The sequence below is a fragment of the Pseudophryne corroboree genome, chromosome 11 (assembly GCF_028390025.1).
Source record: "Pseudophryne corroboree isolate aPseCor3 chromosome 11, aPseCor3.hap2, whole genome shotgun sequence".
Lineage (NCBI taxonomy): Eukaryota > Metazoa > Chordata > Amphibia > Anura > Myobatrachidae > Pseudophryne > Pseudophryne corroboree.
The window spans coordinates 318,471,032-318,488,395 of record NC_086454.1 but is presented as its reverse complement, the minus strand read 5'-3'; the positions used below and the strand labels follow the sequence as shown (position 1 = coordinate 318,488,395).

At 49.5% G+C, this 17,364-nt stretch overlaps 1 protein-coding gene and 1 long non-coding RNA gene across 6 annotated transcripts in view; both read right to left on the bottom strand.

The window, feature by feature from the left end:
- ZCCHC14 (zinc finger CCHC-type containing 14) overlaps positions 1-6,306 on the bottom strand; it is a 152,428-nt gene extending 146,122 nt beyond the window's left edge. Inside the window, exon 1 of one of the 5 annotated variants that reach the window (XM_063945670.1) lies at positions 6,166-6,306. Coding sequence is in view for 2 of the 5 variants with exons in the window: in XM_063945668.1 (XP_063801738.1) it covers positions 5,555-5,560 (6 nt within the window). In the remaining 3 variants the exon portion in view is untranslated. Of the gene's footprint in view, positions 1-5,554; positions 5,832-5,905; positions 5,928-6,063; positions 6,142-6,165 lie in introns of those variants that run through there. The other 4 variants (XM_063945671.1, XM_063945672.1, XM_063945668.1 and 1 more) reach the window with 4 other exon arrangements.
- Positions 6,307-16,188: 9,882 nt separating this feature from the next.
- LOC134969605 (uncharacterized) overlaps positions 16,189-17,364 on the bottom strand; it is a 118,466-nt gene continuing 117,290 nt past the window's right edge. Inside the window, exon 4 of the long non-coding RNA XR_010189507.1 lies at positions 16,189-17,285. This is a non-coding gene — a long non-coding RNA (uncharacterized LOC134969605). The remainder of the gene's footprint in view (positions 17,286-17,364) is intronic.

The window sequence follows — 17,364 nt, the reverse complement described above, 5'->3', positions numbered from 1 at the left end:
TTTCACAACACATTTGTAATCAATGCAGGAACCACATAGGGCTCGATTCAATTCGCCGACAGTTGAATAGCGCCGGGAATTAGCTCCCGGAGCTATTCAATTCAGCGCCTTGGTACGTCGGAGAATGCCCGTTCTCTTGGACTAAACAGTGTGTTTTGTCGGGAGAACGGGCGCTCACCGACTTAAGTGCCTGGCGCGACGCTGTTTTCACCGCACTAAGGGCAGAAATCAGCATCGTGAAGGCACTTTTGTCGGGTTTCTTCTTGATCTGGAACAGTAGTTTCAGGTTTTCTGCAGCAGAGTTTTGCTTATGTTATACTAGTACAGTCATTTATCCAATAATCACTGTACACCATTGCAATGTTGTAGAAATGTCAGCAGATGAACTCGGCCCCCTTGCAGTCTGCAGCCCAATCTTACCCCGGACTCGTGGATTTTTGTGTACAGCCATACGCGTTTGGTGGTACTAGAAATGAGGCATATAGCCACAATTACTCGCGGGTGCAACCTGGTCGAACCTAATTGAATTCGGATTGGCATTGTCGGGAACGGCCAAATGGCTCATTGAATACGGAGATGTCGGATCCTTTCCGGCAGAAAGGATCCGACATCAATTGAATATACCCATAAACCTCATCACTTCCACTAAGCAAGTCCCTCTAATTGCTCCCCCATTCAAAATTATAATCATATGGAAACCTGTCATCTGCTCATCATTAACCACAATTATTCATTAATTATAGCCCTATCTTTAGCATCATTAACTTGCAATCCTAGGATCACCCCCACCCACACAGGATATGCCATGATGTACTGTACCTTGTACCCGAGAGTCATGCTCGGTACACACTATGGGGTATATGCAATAGCGGGCGAAATCGCGGCAATTATCGCCGTTTTTTCAATTCGACCAAATTCGCCAGGTGAATTCCGGAAGGTGGCTTCCGGAATTCACCATATGCAATGAAAAACGGATTCGCCAGAGTCGCGGGCGAAAATCGGCCGATTTGGCGGATTTTGCCGCGATTTTTAAAAACGGGAAAAAACGGGGAAAAACCCGAAAAAAAAATGGCGTGGGGTCCCCCCTCCAAAGCATAACCAGCCTCGGGCTCATCGAGCTGGTCCTGGTTCTAAAAATGCAGGGGAAAAATCGGGCAGGGATCCCCCGTATTTTTAAAACCAGCACCGGGCTCTGCGCCTGATGCTGGTGCCAAAAATACGGGGGACAAAACGAGTAGGGGTCCCCCGTATTTTTAACACCAGCATCGGGCTCCACTAGCTGGACAGATAATGCCACAGCCGGGGGTCACTTTTATGCCGTGCCCTGCGGCCGTGGCATCAAATATCCAACTAGTCACCCCTGGCCGGGGTACCCTGGGGGAGTGGGGACCCCTTCAATCAAGGGGTCCCCCCCCCCCAGCCACCCAAGGGCCAGGGGTGAAGCCCGAGGCTGTCCCCCCCCATCCAATGGGCTGCGGATGGGGGGGCTGATAGCCTTTGTGATAAAAAAAAAGATATTGTTTTTTCCATTAGTACTACAAGTCCCAGCAAGCCTCCCCCGCAAGCTGGTACTTGGAGAACCACAAGTACCAGCATGCGGGAGAAAAACGGGCCCGCTGGTACCTGTAGTACTACTGGGGAAAAAATACCCAAATAAAAACAGGACACACACACCTTGATAGTAAAACTTTATTTCATACACCGACACACACATACTTACCTGTGTTGACACGCCGACTGCAACGATCTCCGACGATCCGAGGGTACCTGTCAAAAAATTATACTCACCTTCCAGCGTCCAGAGGTCCAGAGGTAAATCCACGTACTTTGTAAAAAAACAAACCGAACACCCGCTCCACCGGACTAATGAAAGGGGTCCAATGTTTTCACATTAGAATCCTTTCCCCGAATGCCGGGACATCACGTGACTCCTGTCACTGATGTCCCTTCAGCCAATCAGGAAGCGCTACTGCCGTGGCGCTCATCTGATTGGCTGGACGCCGTCTGTACTCTGACAGCGCCTCGCACAGCTCCCTCCATTACTTTCAATGGTGGGAACTTAGCGGCTAGCGGTGGGGTCACCCGCCGGTCACCGCTGACCGGCGGGTGACCTCACCGCTAGCCGCTAAGTTCCCACCATTGAATATAATGGAGGGAGCTGTGCGATGCGCTGTCACAGCGATCAGCCAATCAGGTTAGCGCAACGAAGTTGCGCTTCCTGATTGGCTTAGAGACCTGTCAGTGACAACTGTCACTGACAGATCTTAATCGTGGATAGGTGTCCCATGTGTCAGCATGGGACACCTTTCAGTCCGTTTTTGGTGCGGGTAAATGCGCTTTCTTTTTTTGCCAAGTCCGTGGATTTATTTCTGGAGCCTGTTGAGGTGAGTATAATTGATCTTTTATTTTCAGGTACCCCGGGATTCTACATGGAGAAGAGGACCGATGTCGGCGTGTGAACATAGGTAAGTATGTGTGTGTCGGCAGTGTGTAATAAAGTTTTACTGTCGACGGTGTCTGTGTCCTGTTTTTATTTGGGTATTTTTTTTCCATTAGAACTACAGGTACCAGCGGGCCCGTTTTTCTCCCGCATGCTGGTACTTGTGGTTCTCCAAGTACCAGCTTGCAGGGGAGGCTTGCTGGGACTTGTAGTACTAATGGAAAAAACAATATCTTTTTTTTTGAACACAAAGGCTATCAGCCCCCCCATCCGCAGCCCATTGGATGGGGGGGGACAGCCTCGGGCTTCACCCCTGGCCCTTGGGTGGCTGGGGGGGGGGGACCCCTTGATTGAAGGGGTCCCCATTCCCCCAGGGTTCCCCGGCCAGGGGTGACTAGTTGGATATTTGATGCCACGGCCGCAGGGCACTGTATAAAAGTGACCCCCGGCTGTGGCATTATCTGTCCAGCTAGTGGAGCCCGATGCTGGTGTTAAAAATACGGGGGACCCCTACTCGTTTTGTCCCCCGTATTTTTGGCACCAGCATCAGGCGCAGAGCCCGGTGCTGGTTTTAAAAATACGGGGGATCCCCTTTCAATTTTTTCCCCGCATTTTTAGAACCAGGACCAGCTCAATGAGCCCGAGGCTGGTTATGCTTTGGAGGGGGGACCCCACGCCATTTTTTTCCCGGATTTTACCGTTCCAGCAATAAAAAAAATAAAAAAATAAAAATATTATTTTAAAAAATATATAAATAATATTTGTGCCTCCCCCCAAAAAAAAAAAAAAACCTAATCCCTTCTAATATAAATAGATCTGCTATTCCTAAAAAAAAAAAAAAAAAAAAAAACATGTTTAAATTTTTTTTATTTGTTTTCACCCTCCAAAGTGTGGCGGAGTGAAAATCGCGAATTTGCTGTCTAAAAGCACTGCAGGCGAATTTCCAAACTTGAATTGAATATGCTGGAGGCGAATTGCAGCATCTGTACCATTGCAGAAAAGGCGAATTCGGAAAAAGGCGAATTGAGAAAAGGCGAATTTTGACGGGCCGTTTTTTTGCGAAAAATGACTGCACTGCATAGGCGAATTGATTTTTGGAGGCGAAAACGGCCCGGAATTCGCCTATTTTGCCAATTCGCCCGCTATTGCATATACCCCTATGCCTACAGACCCGCCGACAGAGCAGCCAATATGGTAAGCATACACACTTACCATATGGCCGCTCGATTTTGTCTGGCCAGGTATCATAACTGGTTGCCCCCCAGCTGTGACGTCATTGTCGGCGGCTGCTGCAGCCGGCATATGGGGCGGTTGGCGTTACACATCTGCAAGATATATCGCAGTCGGCTGTGATGCTGGCCCAAGCTAATAATACGTCTTTGAACTACGTCTTTCACACACATATCGGGTGTCCACTCCCGCCAATGAACTTGCGATATATCGTTTCACACTACAATTAACGATATATCAAGTGTGTACCCAACATTAGTCACCACGAGATCTGGCACATGGCTCTCTGCACAATCTACTGTAGACATTACTACTTGCACACTTGTTGCTCTCTGCATCGTAGACACAAATACCTACAAAGACCAATCTATGCTTTGCTGGAGACACCGTTGCCTGTCACACTGTACTGTAGACACTACTGCCTCCAGCGCACCCCGGGATATACTGTAGACATAGTTGTCCCCTGGGCACTATACATGCGGCAGTGTAGACACGGCTGCCCCCGACACCCCACACGCCTTACTGTAGACAAGGCTGTCACTGGCAACCCCCCATGCTGTATACATGGCTCACCACATACTGTGGACACGGCTGCCCCCAGCGACCCCACACGCCTTACTGTAGACGAGGCTGTCGCTGGCACCCCCCATGCTGTATACATGGCTCACCACATACTGTGGACACGGCTGCCCCCAGCAACCCCACACACCTTACTGTAGACAAGGCTGTCCCTAACAACCAGGGTCGGTGCAAGGTCTCTCTGCACCCTAGGCAAAACTTCAGTCTAGCGCCCCCTAACCTGAAAACTCTTCCCCCCTCCCGCCTCCCGGAGGGGAGATGCAGGTGGCCACTTGGTGGACTGGGGGGGGGGGATTTAAAATGATAAAGTATATTGTAAACAAAGTCACATAATTTTATGCATTTGTTAACAATATATTTTCCCTTTAAAAGTTCTTGAATGTCGTCTATTTTATATATACTGTATATGGGGTCTGGTGGGGATATTTAATTGGGGTTGGCTATGGGATGCCACCAGTGACAATACCGTCAGTGGCATCCCGACCATTATAATACCAAGATTTTGAACAAAGTTAATTAACCTTATCCCTTACCCTATCCCTCCTTCCCGCAAGCCTAAAGGTCCGTACACATTAGACTATGTCGCTCTGTGAGCGACGTCATCTAATGTTTCCCCTCCCGGGACGGCCGGCGGCCGACTGTACACACTGAGCGATATGACCGCTCATATCGCTCAGTGACGTCACGCCTCTGCCAGCCCTGCATGCAGGTCGTGGACGACAGTCCAGATCCTGCATGCATGCACTGGCGACAGCGACGGTCGTTGCCGACCCGCGGGGCCGTGCATCGGTCTTCGCTGGCGGCATACACACTTGCCGATAAAGGTGTCGGGATTCTTGCACCAGTAATCTGAACGCCAGCAACCTGTCCACCAGGATGCCAACTACATCCCTTTAAATGTATGTGTATACAGTCATACATATATACGCAGAGGCATACATATATTTATATGCTCGTTATGGGCCCTACACACTTACAGATCTCACTGCACAATATGAACGTTCTCGTTCATTAATGAACGAGAGCTCGTTCATATCGTGCAGTGTGTAGGCACCAACTATTAACGATGCGTGGCCCCGCGCTCGTTAATCGTTGGTGCCGGGTCGCTTATGCATGCAGGCCAATATGGACAATCTCGTCCATATTAGCATGCACTGCTACGGAGCCGGGTGACGGGGGGAGTGAAGAAACTTCACTCCCCCCGTCACCTTTCCCCCTGCCGCCAAGTCGCCCATACGGCGGATCGCAGAGTGTGTAGGGCCCATTACGATGTTACATCCCCTCACGTGTACGTTCAATACTGACCTGCATTCAGAGACATCCTTCAATTTTTAGCTAGATGAATTCAGTGGTGCCCTGCAGTGGCTGGTGCCCCTAGGCAGCCGCCTAAAGCTGTATAATGGTAGAGCTGGCCCTGCTAGCACCCCCCATGCTGTATACATAGCTTACCCCATACTGCCCACGTCGCCCCCCATGCTGTAGACACAGGTGCCCCAAACACTTCGTACAGTAGACACACTGCCCCCTGCGCCACACTGCAGACAATGCTGCCCCCGGGCACTGTACTGTTACCACAGCTGCCCCTGCAACCCCTCACTCTCTCCTCCTCTCCCCCCCATACTGTACTATAGCCCCTATACAGCCGTTACATATTACTGTGGTGGGTATTGTTACTGCGAGGAACAGACGTGGGTCTCTTTCACCCTGGGTGTGTCACGTGCAGGGCAGTTACCAGCGGGGGGCGGGGCCACGTATGTAATAGCTGTCAGAATTATCCCCGCCTCCCCCCGTGCGCTGGTATTTTAATTACTTACTGTGTCACTGCCCGAGAGAGAGAGCGAAACCTCCGCAAAGCGCACCGTGCAACCGTCCCCTTCACACACACACGACGAGCAACAAGCACAACAACAACAAACCCCGAGTGAGGCGAGTGGTCCCCGTGGAACCGTCGTCCTGGCTACCGGCTGCCTCCGGTGTCCCCGGTGGTGCTCGCAGAGTCGGAGGTTACGTTCCACTCGCGTAGGAACCGTTACAAGTGACGGCCCGCCCTCCGTACACTGCGCCGGGCCACATCATTGGTCAGCTTGTGAGATGGTACCGCCCACTCCGTAGCTGGGACTTACCCCATTGGCAGCTGAGAAGTGTCAGTCTCTGGACCTCCGTAAACTACGGCCAGGGGAGAAAGCGCAGTCGTGGATGGCCGAAGGGAGCTGTCAATCAGCGGAGAAGGAGGGACCAGGAACGTGTCCACCCGCCCGGTGACGTCAAATGAAGGTTGTTCATTGGTCAGTTTGGATGCGGGGCGCGGCTTAGAGAATGCCAGTGAGTCCATTGTGTAGTGAGGATGAATCTGTCACCTACTGCCTGAGGGAAAACCTGCTGGCAGCCTGACACCGCCCCTTGCCACTAGTACGTCGTATACTGGCAACCTGTGGCTCGCCAACCTTCTCTGGCGGCTCTGCAGGGGTCATGCTTGGCCTTGTAGTTCCTCAACAACTAAAGACAAACTGGTTGTCTAATCTCTCTTGTCGCTACGGTCTCCATCATTAGCACCTACAATGTATACTATCTTAGTGCCTCACTATACTATCTTAGTGCCTCATGCCTCAATGATGTCCCTAGTTTCTCATGATTGTCGACGGTATCTGGACTCTAGGTCGATACCTACTGGTCGACATTGAGTAGGTTGACACAGGAAATAGGTTGACATTAACAAAGTCGACATGAGTTTTTCACCTTTTTTTTCTCATTTTTTTGAACTTTTTTATACTTTACAATCTACGTGGACTACAGTTGGGAATGGTAACCTTGCCCGAAGCATGGCGAGCGAAGCGGTGCACTAATTAGGGTTCCCGAACACTTTACGAAGAAAACAACACCAAAAAAACATTAAAAATGCATGTCAACCTTTTTCCATGTCGATCTTGTTCAAGTCGACATAATGGCCTTGTCGGCTCATTTCCTGTGTCGACCTAGTCACTGTCAACTTATAGGTATCGACCTATCGTTTGTGGACCTAGACACTGTCGACCCTGGGTCCCATACCCATTGGCTACATAAATGGATATTTCTTCAGCCCACAAATTGCCTCCACTGTGCAAAGGTTTCAAGTTAACTGAATAGTGGTGGTGTTGCCATCTTCACATCATGCCTTGCCATGGCATACTGGACTTCCCTCTTAATGTATGATTGCCAGCACCTGTTTTGAACAGGTAAATGGATAAGAAAGGTGTTTCACCACAGGTGATGGCAATCATACAGTAAGGGGAAGTCCAGGAACAGAGCATTCTGTCCCTCCTGGAGAGGGTCATGGCCTTCATTCCGAGTTGATCACTCGCTAGCTACTTTTCGCAGCCGTGCAAACGCATAGTCGCCGCCCACGGGGGGGTGTATTTCTCTTATGTCCTAGAGGATGCTGGGGACTCCAAAAGGACCATGGGGTATAGACGGGATCCGCAGGAGCTTGGGCACACTTAAAAGACTTAATCTGGGTGTGAACTGGCTCCTCCCTCTATGCCCCTCCTCCAGACCTCAGTTAGACTTTGTGCCCAGGAGTGACTGGATGCACACTAGGGGAGCTCTCCTGAGTTTCTCTAGAAAAGACTTTATGTTAGGTTTTTTATTTTCAGGGAGACCTGCAGGCTACAGGCTCCCTGCAGCGTGGGAGTGAGGGGAGAGAAGCAGACCTACTTCTTCTTAGTTAAGGGCTCTGCTTCTCGGCTACTGGACACCATTAGCTCCAGAGGGTTCGATCACTTGGTGCGCCTAGCTGCTTGTTCCCGGAGCCGCGCCGTCACCCCCTCACAGAAGCCAGAAGAAAGAAGTCGGGTGAGTATGAGAAGATCAGAAGACTTCAGGATGGCAGAAGACTTCAGTAACGGAAGGTACAGCACAGCGGTAACGCTGTGCTCCATGCTCCCACACACATCACCAACGGTATTTACTGGGTGCAGGGCGGGGGGGGGGGGGGGGGGGCGCCCTGGGCAGCGTTTTGGGGCTGGCAGAGAGCTTTTCGGTGCCTCGGCACCGTTTCCAGAACCCCCTGCCGGCATTTTTCATTTTTAAATTTGGCGGGCCAAAGCGCGCCGGGAAGGGGGCGGAGCTTCGTCCGGCGGCTCACAGGCGCCATCTTCTCCTTCAACATGCGGCGAAAGGGAGACTCTGCCGGGACCTCCACATTCCTCAGACAAGTAACGGGGAGATATTCAGAAGGGGGGGGGGGGGGGCGCAGTGTGGTGCTTATTATCATTACAAAGCAGCGCTGGGTACATATATCTTTTCTTGGGATATATGGGCGCTGGGGTGTGAGCTGGCATGCTCCCTCTGTGTCCTCTATCTGGGCTTCATTGTGGGCCTGTCACCTAGCTGGGACGTTCTGTGTGTTGTTGTGTGTCGGTACTACGTGTCGGCATGTCTGAGGCTGAATGTTATTCACCAGAGGAGGTTATTGGGGGAGCGGATGCGGGGCTAGATTTGGGACTGTCGACGCAGCCGACACCTGATTTACTCGCATTGCTCAATACTATAAATTCGAATGTTGCTTCTTTATCAAAGAGGTTAGATAAGTCTGAGTCACAGACGCAGGTGTGGAAAAAGTCCATGGAAGAGGCTTTGTCTCAGGTTCAGACCCCATCCGGGTCACAAAAGCGGCCATTTACTCAGGTGGTAGATACTGATACCGACACGGACTCTGATTCCGATATTAATTTCACTGAGGCTGCTTTACATCCACGGTTAGTTAAGAGTATTCAGTACATGATTGTGGCTATAAAAGATGTTTTACACATTTTTAATGAACCTGCGGTACAGGAAACAAGGATTTGCTTGTTCAAGGGAAAAAAAACCTGAGGTGAAGTTTCCCCCCTCTCATGAAATGAATACTCTTTGTGAAAAGGCTTGGGAGTCGCCGGATAAGAGGTGGCAGATTCCCAAGAGAATTTACATGGCATATCCTTTCCCCTCTGATGACAGGGAAAAATGGGAGGCGTCTCCAAATGTTGACAAAGCTCTATCTCGTTTGTCTAAGAAAGTGGCACTTCCGTCCCCTGACACGGCAGCTCTCAAGGATCCGGCGGATCGCAAGCTGGAGTCGTCTTTGAAGTCCATTTTCGCTAATTCGGGTGCATTGCTCAGACCTGCTGTGGCGTCGGTATGGGTGAGTAGTGCTATTGCTAAATGGGCTGAGAATTTAGCTAATGATATGGATACCCTTGACAAAGATAATGTCCTTTTGACTCTCGGTTATATCAAGGACGCTGCAGATTACCTGAAGGATGCGGCGAGGGACGTCTGTCTCTTGGGTTCAAGAACCAATGCCATGTCGATATCAGCCAGGAGGGCGTTGTGGATCCATCAATGGAACGCTGATGCCGACTCCAAGAGGGCTATGGAAGCGTTACCCTTCAAAGGTACTGTCTTGTTTGGGGACGGCTTGGCTGACCTGGTCTCGACCGTGACTGCAAGTAAGTCCTCTTTTCTTCCTTATGTTCCCACACAACAGAAAAAGGCACCACATCAGCAAATGCAGTCCTTTCGTCACAATAAATACAGGCGTGGAAAAGGTTCGTCCTTCCTCGCTTCAAAAGGTAGAGGAAGGGGAAGGAAACCTCCTGCAGGCTCAGGCGCCCAGGACCAAAAGTCCTCCCCTGCTGCTACCAAGTCCACCGCATGACGCTGGGGCTTCCCTGGGGGAGTCCGGACCGGTGGGGGGCCGTCTACGAATATTCAGTCAGGTCTGGATTCAATCAGACCTGGATCCTTGGGTCCTAGAGATTGTGTCTCAGGGATACAAGCTGGAGTTTCAGGAGATACCCCCTCACCGGTTCTTCATTTCGGCATTAGCAGTAGCTCTTCCGGACAGGGAGGTGGTGCTGGCAGCGATTCAAAAATTGTGTCTACAGAGGGTCATTGTTCCCGTTCCCTCGTCCCAGTGGGGGGAGTGGTTCTACTCGAGCCTCTTTGTTGTGCCGAAACCGGACGGTTCGGTCAGACCAATTCTGAATCTAAAATCCCTCAATCCATACTTGAAAGTTTTCAAGTTCAAGATGGAATCCCTTCGAGCGGTAATTGCCAGCCTGGAAGGGGGGGATTTTATGGCATCAGTCGACATAAAGGATGCCTACTTACATGTCCCGATATATCCTTCGCATCAGGCCTTCCTCAGGTTTGCGATACAGGATTCTCATTACCAATTTCAGACGTTGCCGTTTGGGCTCTCCACGGCTCCGAGGATTTTCACCAAAGTCATGGCGGAAATGATGGTTCTCCTTCGCAAACAAGGGGTTACAATTATCCCGTACTTGGACGATCTCCTGATAAAGGCAAGGTCCAAGGAACGGTTGCTGAGAAGTGTAGATTTGTCACTGTCGGTTCTACGACAGCACGGTTGGGTACTCAATTTGCCAAAATCTCAGTTGATTCCGACCACTCGGCTGCCTTTTCTGGGCATGATTCTGGACACGGATTTACAGAAAGTATTTCTTCCAGAAGAAAAGGCTCTGGAACTGCAGGAGATGGTCAGGGAACTTCTGAGGCCGACGAGTGTGTCAATCCATCACTGTACTCGGGTTCTGGGGAAGATGGTTGCGGCGTACGAAGCCATTCCATTTGGCAGGTTTCATGCCCGGGTGTTTCAGTGGGACTTGCTGAGCAAATGGTCCGGGTCTCACCTGCACATGCACCGGAAGATAAGTCTATCTCCCAGAGCCAGAATTTATCTCCTGTGGTGGCTACAAGATCATCACCTCCTTGGGGGACGCCGGTTCGGTATCCAGGATTGGGTGCATCTAACAACAGATGCAAGTCTCCGGGGCTGGGGCGCAGTCACCCAAGGAAGAAACTTCCAGGGGAAATGGTCGCTCCAGGAAGCCTGTCTCCACATAAATGTTCTCGAGTTAAGAGCCATTTACAACGGCCTGCTGCAAGCAAGAAGCCTTCTTCAGGGTCGACCTGTCCTGGTACAGTCAGACAACATCACAGCGGTGGCGCATATAAACCGTCAAGGCGGAACAAGGAGCAGAGCGGCAATGGCGGAGGCCACTAGAATCCTATGCTGGGCGGAACAACACGTGAGCGCCCTGTCAGCAGTCTTCCTACCGGGAGTGGACAACTGGGAAGCAGATTTCCTCAGCAGACACGATATCCATCCGGGAGAGTGGGCTCTTCACCAAGAGGTATTTGCAGAGGTGACAAAACGTTGGGGAATTCCGTTGATCGACATGATGGCATCTCGTCTCAACAAGAAGCTCCCGAGGTATAGTTCCAGGTCAAGGGACCCCCAAGCCAGTGCAGTGGACGCCCTGGTGTCTCCGTGGGTTTTCCAGTCGGTGTATGTGTTCCCTCCACTTCCTCTCATTCCAAAGGTACTGGGGATCATTCGACGAGCAAGGGTTCAGGCGATTCTCGTCGTTCCAGATTGGCCAAGAAGGGCCTGGTACCCGGATCTTCAGGAATTACTGGTGGAAGATCCTTGGCTGCTTCCTCTAAGAGAGGACCTGTTATTGCAGGGTCCATGCATGTTTCCAGACTTACCGCGGCTGCGTTTGACGGCATGGAGGTTGAGCGCCAGATCTTAGCTCGTAAGGGTATTCCCAGGGAGGTCAATCCAACTCTCATTAAGGCTAGGAAGGAGGTTACGGCGAAGCATTATCACCGTATTTGGAGAAAGTATGTTTCCTGGTGTGAGTCTAAAATGGCTCCTGCGGAAGATTTTCACTTGGGTCGCTTTCTCCACTTTTTACAGGCGGGAGTAGATGCAGGCCTGAAATTGGGTTCCATCAAAGTGCAGATTTCGGCTTTGTCTGTTTTCTTTCAAAAAGAGTTAGCTGTCCTCCCAGAGGTTCAGACTTTTGTGAAAGGAGTAATGCATATCAACCCTCCGTGTGTGCCTCCTGTAGCTCCATGGGAACTTGATGTAGTCTTACGGTTTCTCATGTCTTCCTGGTTTGAACCTTTGCACTTGGAAGGTAGTTATGCTATTGGCACTAGCGTCTGCCAGGCGGGTGTCAGAGTTGGCGGCCTTATCTCATAAGAGCCCGTACTTGATTTTTTCATTCGGATAGGGCGGAATTGAGGACTCGTCAACAATTTCTGCCGAAGGTGGTTTCTTCATTTCACATTAACCAACCTATTGTGGTCCCGGTGGCTATGGAAGCTGTGGCGATTCCAAAATCTCTGGATGTTGTAAGAGCGTTGAAGATCTACGTCACTGGGACAGCTGTTGCTAGGAAAACTGAGGCGCTGTTTGTCTTGTATGCTTCCAACAAAATTGGTCATCCTGCTTCAAAACAGTCTATTGCACGCTGGATTTGTAGTACGATTCAGCAGGCTCATTCTTCGGCCGGACTACCGGTGCCGAAGTCAGTAAAAGCCCATACTACCAGGAAAGTGGGCTCATCTTGGGCGGCTGCCCGAGGCGTCTCGGCGTTACAGCTTTGCCGAGCAGCTACTTGGTCGGGTTCAAACACTTTTGCTAAGTTCTATAAGTTTGATACCCTGGCCGATGAGGACCTTGCGTTTGCTCAGTCGGTGCTGCAGAGTCGTCCGCACTCTCCCGCCCGTTCTGGAGCTTTGGTATAATCCCCATGGTCCTTTTGGAGTCCCCAGCATCCTCTAGGACGTAAGAGAAAATAGGATTTTGGTACTTACCGGTAAATCCTTTTCTCCTAGTCCGTAGAGGATGCTGGGCGCCCGTCCCAGTGCGGACTATTACTTGCAGTGTTTTCTTGCTGGTTAAATTAATTTATACACGGGTTGTGTATTTCTTGTTTCAGCTTGTTGCTGGTGTTAATTCATACTGTTATCTGGTTTAAAGTTACTCCGGTTGTACGGTATGTTTGTGGTGTGGGCTGGTATGTTTGTAGCCCTTAGTTTAAACAAAAATCTTTTCCTCGAAATGTCCGTCTCTCCTGGGCACAGTTCCTATAACTGAGGTCTGGAGGAGGGGCATAGAGGGAGGAGCCAGTTCACACCCAGATTAAGTCTTTTAAGTGTGCCCAAGCTCCTGCGGATCCTGTCTATACCCCATGGTCCTTTTGGAGTCCCCAGCATCCTCTACGGACTAGGAGAAAAGGATTAACCGGTAAGTACCAAAATCCTATTTTTCGCTTTGCAAGAGTGCGAACGCCTGTGCAGCCGAGCGGTACAAAAACATTTGGTGCAAAACAAGACCAGTCCTGTAGTTACTTATTCTGTGTAATGATTGCTGCGACGAAGGTCCCGGAATTGGCGTCAGATACCCACCCAGTAAACACCTGGACACGCCTGCGTTTTCCCTACCACTCCCAGAAAACGGTCAGTTGACACCCATGAACGACTTCTTCTTGTCAATCTCCTTGCAATCGGCTGTGTGAATGGAATCGTCGCTAGAACCTGTGCAAAACAACAATGCTCTTTGTACCCGTATGCCGCGCGTGCGCATTGCAGCCCATTCGCATGCGTAGTTTTGCCGTTTTTTTAAATGATCGCTACGCAGCGAACAATGGCAGCTAGCGATCAACTCGGAATGAGGGCCCATTTTGGGAGGTATGCAATCGCATCTCAAGTTTACCATTCAAATAGTTATTATGGGGCCCATTTATCAAGCAATATTTGCGACTAACACCCTTTTTCGTGGGTTAGCCGCAAATATTAGCTATCACCCAGATGTATCAAGGAGGGAACACAGCAGATATCTCCGATACTTGCCGCGATCCTTTCATTCCCGCCGGCAGCCGCATTCCCCAAAGGTTTCTATGGGGGATGCGATGCTGCCATATCTACCAATATCCGGAATGTGCAGCATTCCCGATTGGCTACCGCCATCTTCAGATAGTCATAGCCTGTGGGCTACACATCGCGGTAATAGTTCCAGCAGGAACCCTCCGCCGGAAATAGCCCCTGTGCATCGTGGTCATCGTGACCGTGCACGCGCAGCAGCCCCGACAACGCACTCAGCACATCGCGGGGGCGAGCTCTTGCCGGTGCCTGGCGGTACATTCTCCCATTGTGATCTCATTCTGCAGTGCCCCCCTGCTCGCTAATATCATGCCCAATCCTTGATAAATGGGCTTCTTAATGTGCATGCGCAGGGGAACCATAAGGCTGGGTACACGATGGAGCGATCTCGGCCCAATATGTCACTTCACTCTGTGTGTATGGCCAATCGATATCGCATGCAGCGCCGTGCACGGTAATGAAGGACAGAACGAGAGATCATTCTGTACTTCATTACATTATTCTGATGTGTACCGTGGATACGATATGTCGGCCGCCGTATCATCCGGGTATACATCGCTCCAGTGTGTACCCGGCTTAAGATTTGCCCATGTTTCTGGGCATCCGCAACTGAATGGACGTATTCAACCATCTGATGAGCCATTGGAAACAAGCACGCAATTGTGACAACCTACGCATTCCCCGCATCCAATGCCAAAAGTGTTTCCTTTGCATCATGAACATAAACATGTTGCCAACCATCGGTTTCTGATGACCATTCTTATGCTGTGGTATGTGTGCCCCTGGGGTACCTCCGTTCAGTGTCAGAGAGCAGCTGCTGACGGGAGCCCGGCTATGGCAGACCACTCTCTGAAAGCTGGGTACACACCTGGCCGACCAACCCACCGATCTGGTTGGTAAGTGCATACACACTTATCAATCGTCCGCCCAATGTGTCGTGCCTGATGTCACAACCGGGCAGGCATTTAAATGTGCCCGCCCAGTTGAGATGTCAGTAACCGGTGGTTCCTGCAGAAAGTGTACGGGCAGTCGGCGGACTACCCGCACACACAGCCAGATGTGCTGATAATCTGTAGATATATCAGCCATCGGCTGTGCTGTACAGCTGAAGCAGTATGTCTGTGAATTATGTCGTTCACAGACATTTAGGGGTTACACACTGACCAACAGACTTGCAATATATTGTCCGCTTGAACAGACGATATATCTACAAGTGTGTACCCAACATATGACTTGCAAGGGGGCTGATGTTCTGGCTATTTGGTAGTGGTTATTATAGTTTGAAAACAAGTAGTGGTAGGAAGCACATAGTAAGGGGTACATTCAAATGTAGGGAAAGGGAGGGAATTACCATTGCCGTTACTTTAAAACACCAGCAAAGGCAGCCCGATTTGCCCCCATCGCACGGCCAGCCGAATATCCAATTCACTTAAAGTGCTTACTACCTTATGGGGTAGCGAGCACTTTTCAGCGAGATCCCCACCTACGTAAAGTGCGGCAATGTCAGGTGGATTCGCCGGGCGAATCTGTTTGACACATAATTGAATTCTCCTCTAAATATTTATTAACCTAATTTATCCAGAGATATTTTTAAATATCTATGATGTGGCAACGATCAGGTTTGTACCATATTCTATTAGAAGAAGAAAAATCCAAAGTGAACATTTTTTATCCATAAAATAGGAGTTTTTGCCATGCTTTCTTAATAACAAAACTAAAAAAAATCCTAGTTATTAAAGTGTCCGGTATGATTCAGAAACCAGCGGTATAATGTTATGCACTACGGAGTACAAGTAAGGACAATCCTATGTATACATCAAGCCTTCATTTGGACTTAAATGTTGATTTTATTGTAATTACCAGCAATTTAAATTGACCGAGCTGCTGTTTTTTCAGTAATGACTGGCTGGTGCGTTATCACCTTACGCTTATTACCGGTTTATCACTTCTTTATCCCTTCTCCAGGTTAATACATCTTCCCCTTTATTTGGCATCCGGACTTTGAGTCGACCATTATTGGTCAACAAGCATTTGGTCGCCATGGTCAAAAGGTCAACGTGATAATGGTCTACACAGCATATGATCGACATGAGTTTAAAAAAAATAAAAAAAATAATTTTTAGAACTTTTTCACCCTTTACCATCCATGTGGACTACGACTGGGAATGGTAACTTGAGCCAAGCGCAGCGGTAGTGGAGCGAGGCACCTTGCCTGAAGCATGGCGAGCCAAGCGATATACTCATTGTGAGTCCATGTGCTAAAAGTTAAAAATTGACACCTTAAAAAAACAAAAAACAAACCATGCCGACATTTTTATGTGTTGACCAGTTTCATGTTGATCTTTTGCTTGTGTCAACCTTTTTCTTACATCGACCTTCTGCAAGTCGACTTTATGGGGTCGACCTTTTTACTGTCGGCCTAATGAACCATACTGTTTTATCTGTTCTCTTTATAGTTATTTTAGCCACTTCAACATTTAATAATTTAGTGTTTTTGCAAAAGGCTTTTATTAATTTCCTCTGCTGTTATAGTTAAGAAAAACACATTCTACATTATTCACATACTCTTCTTGCATTCTTATAAATCCTGATTGTAAGATCCCTTTTCCATGTGCATAAATATGTGAATTTAGTAAATAAACATTTTGACACTTTCCATTTTGGAATAAAAATCTTATTCACCCATATTTCTAAGACTGAAATTTTGGGTTAAATCTTTTGTATGTGTCTCCTGTGAAAGGGGTCTTGGTGCTAGATGAAACATGGGCATGCACAGTGGTTAAGCCCCCAGTGTGATGCACAATGGGGGCATGATGCGTGGCCACCAGGGGTGCCAAGAGGGGGGTCCAGGTACTGCTTATCAGCTGGAGGGTTCCGGGTCAGTTGTACATCGGGGAGGTAAAGAGAAGAGACTGCTGCTACTCAGCGGCAGTAGTACATTAGCAGCAGCAGTCCCTCTCCCCAGCCCAGCAAATGCTGCTCTGTGCTGGGCGGCAGATGGTCCATGGAGGCTGCTGCCACCTAGAAGCAGCAGTCTCCTCTTTTTCCCCCTGCAGATGTTACAAGGGTGCGCACTGATCACCCCCCTTGCCCCTGGATCTACCCACTGGGCCAGTGGGACGAATCCACCCCCCTTTCCAGCGTGCGGCAACGCACATAGTACTGTTTCACAAAATTTTGGTAAGGGAGCGTGCCGCTCTTCCCCAATTTGGTCATGCTCCCAGTACCCGGCCCCATTGCAGCTACTGACAGTCCTGGCCGCGTCCTTTTCGAAAAGTTGGGATGTATGATATATGACAGTATATTGGCGTTCATGGAATACCTGAATAGGAGAAAGATTATACACTTAATGAATGATTTAATAAGCCGCTAATAAAAACAACATCAAAATCTTTGGTGGC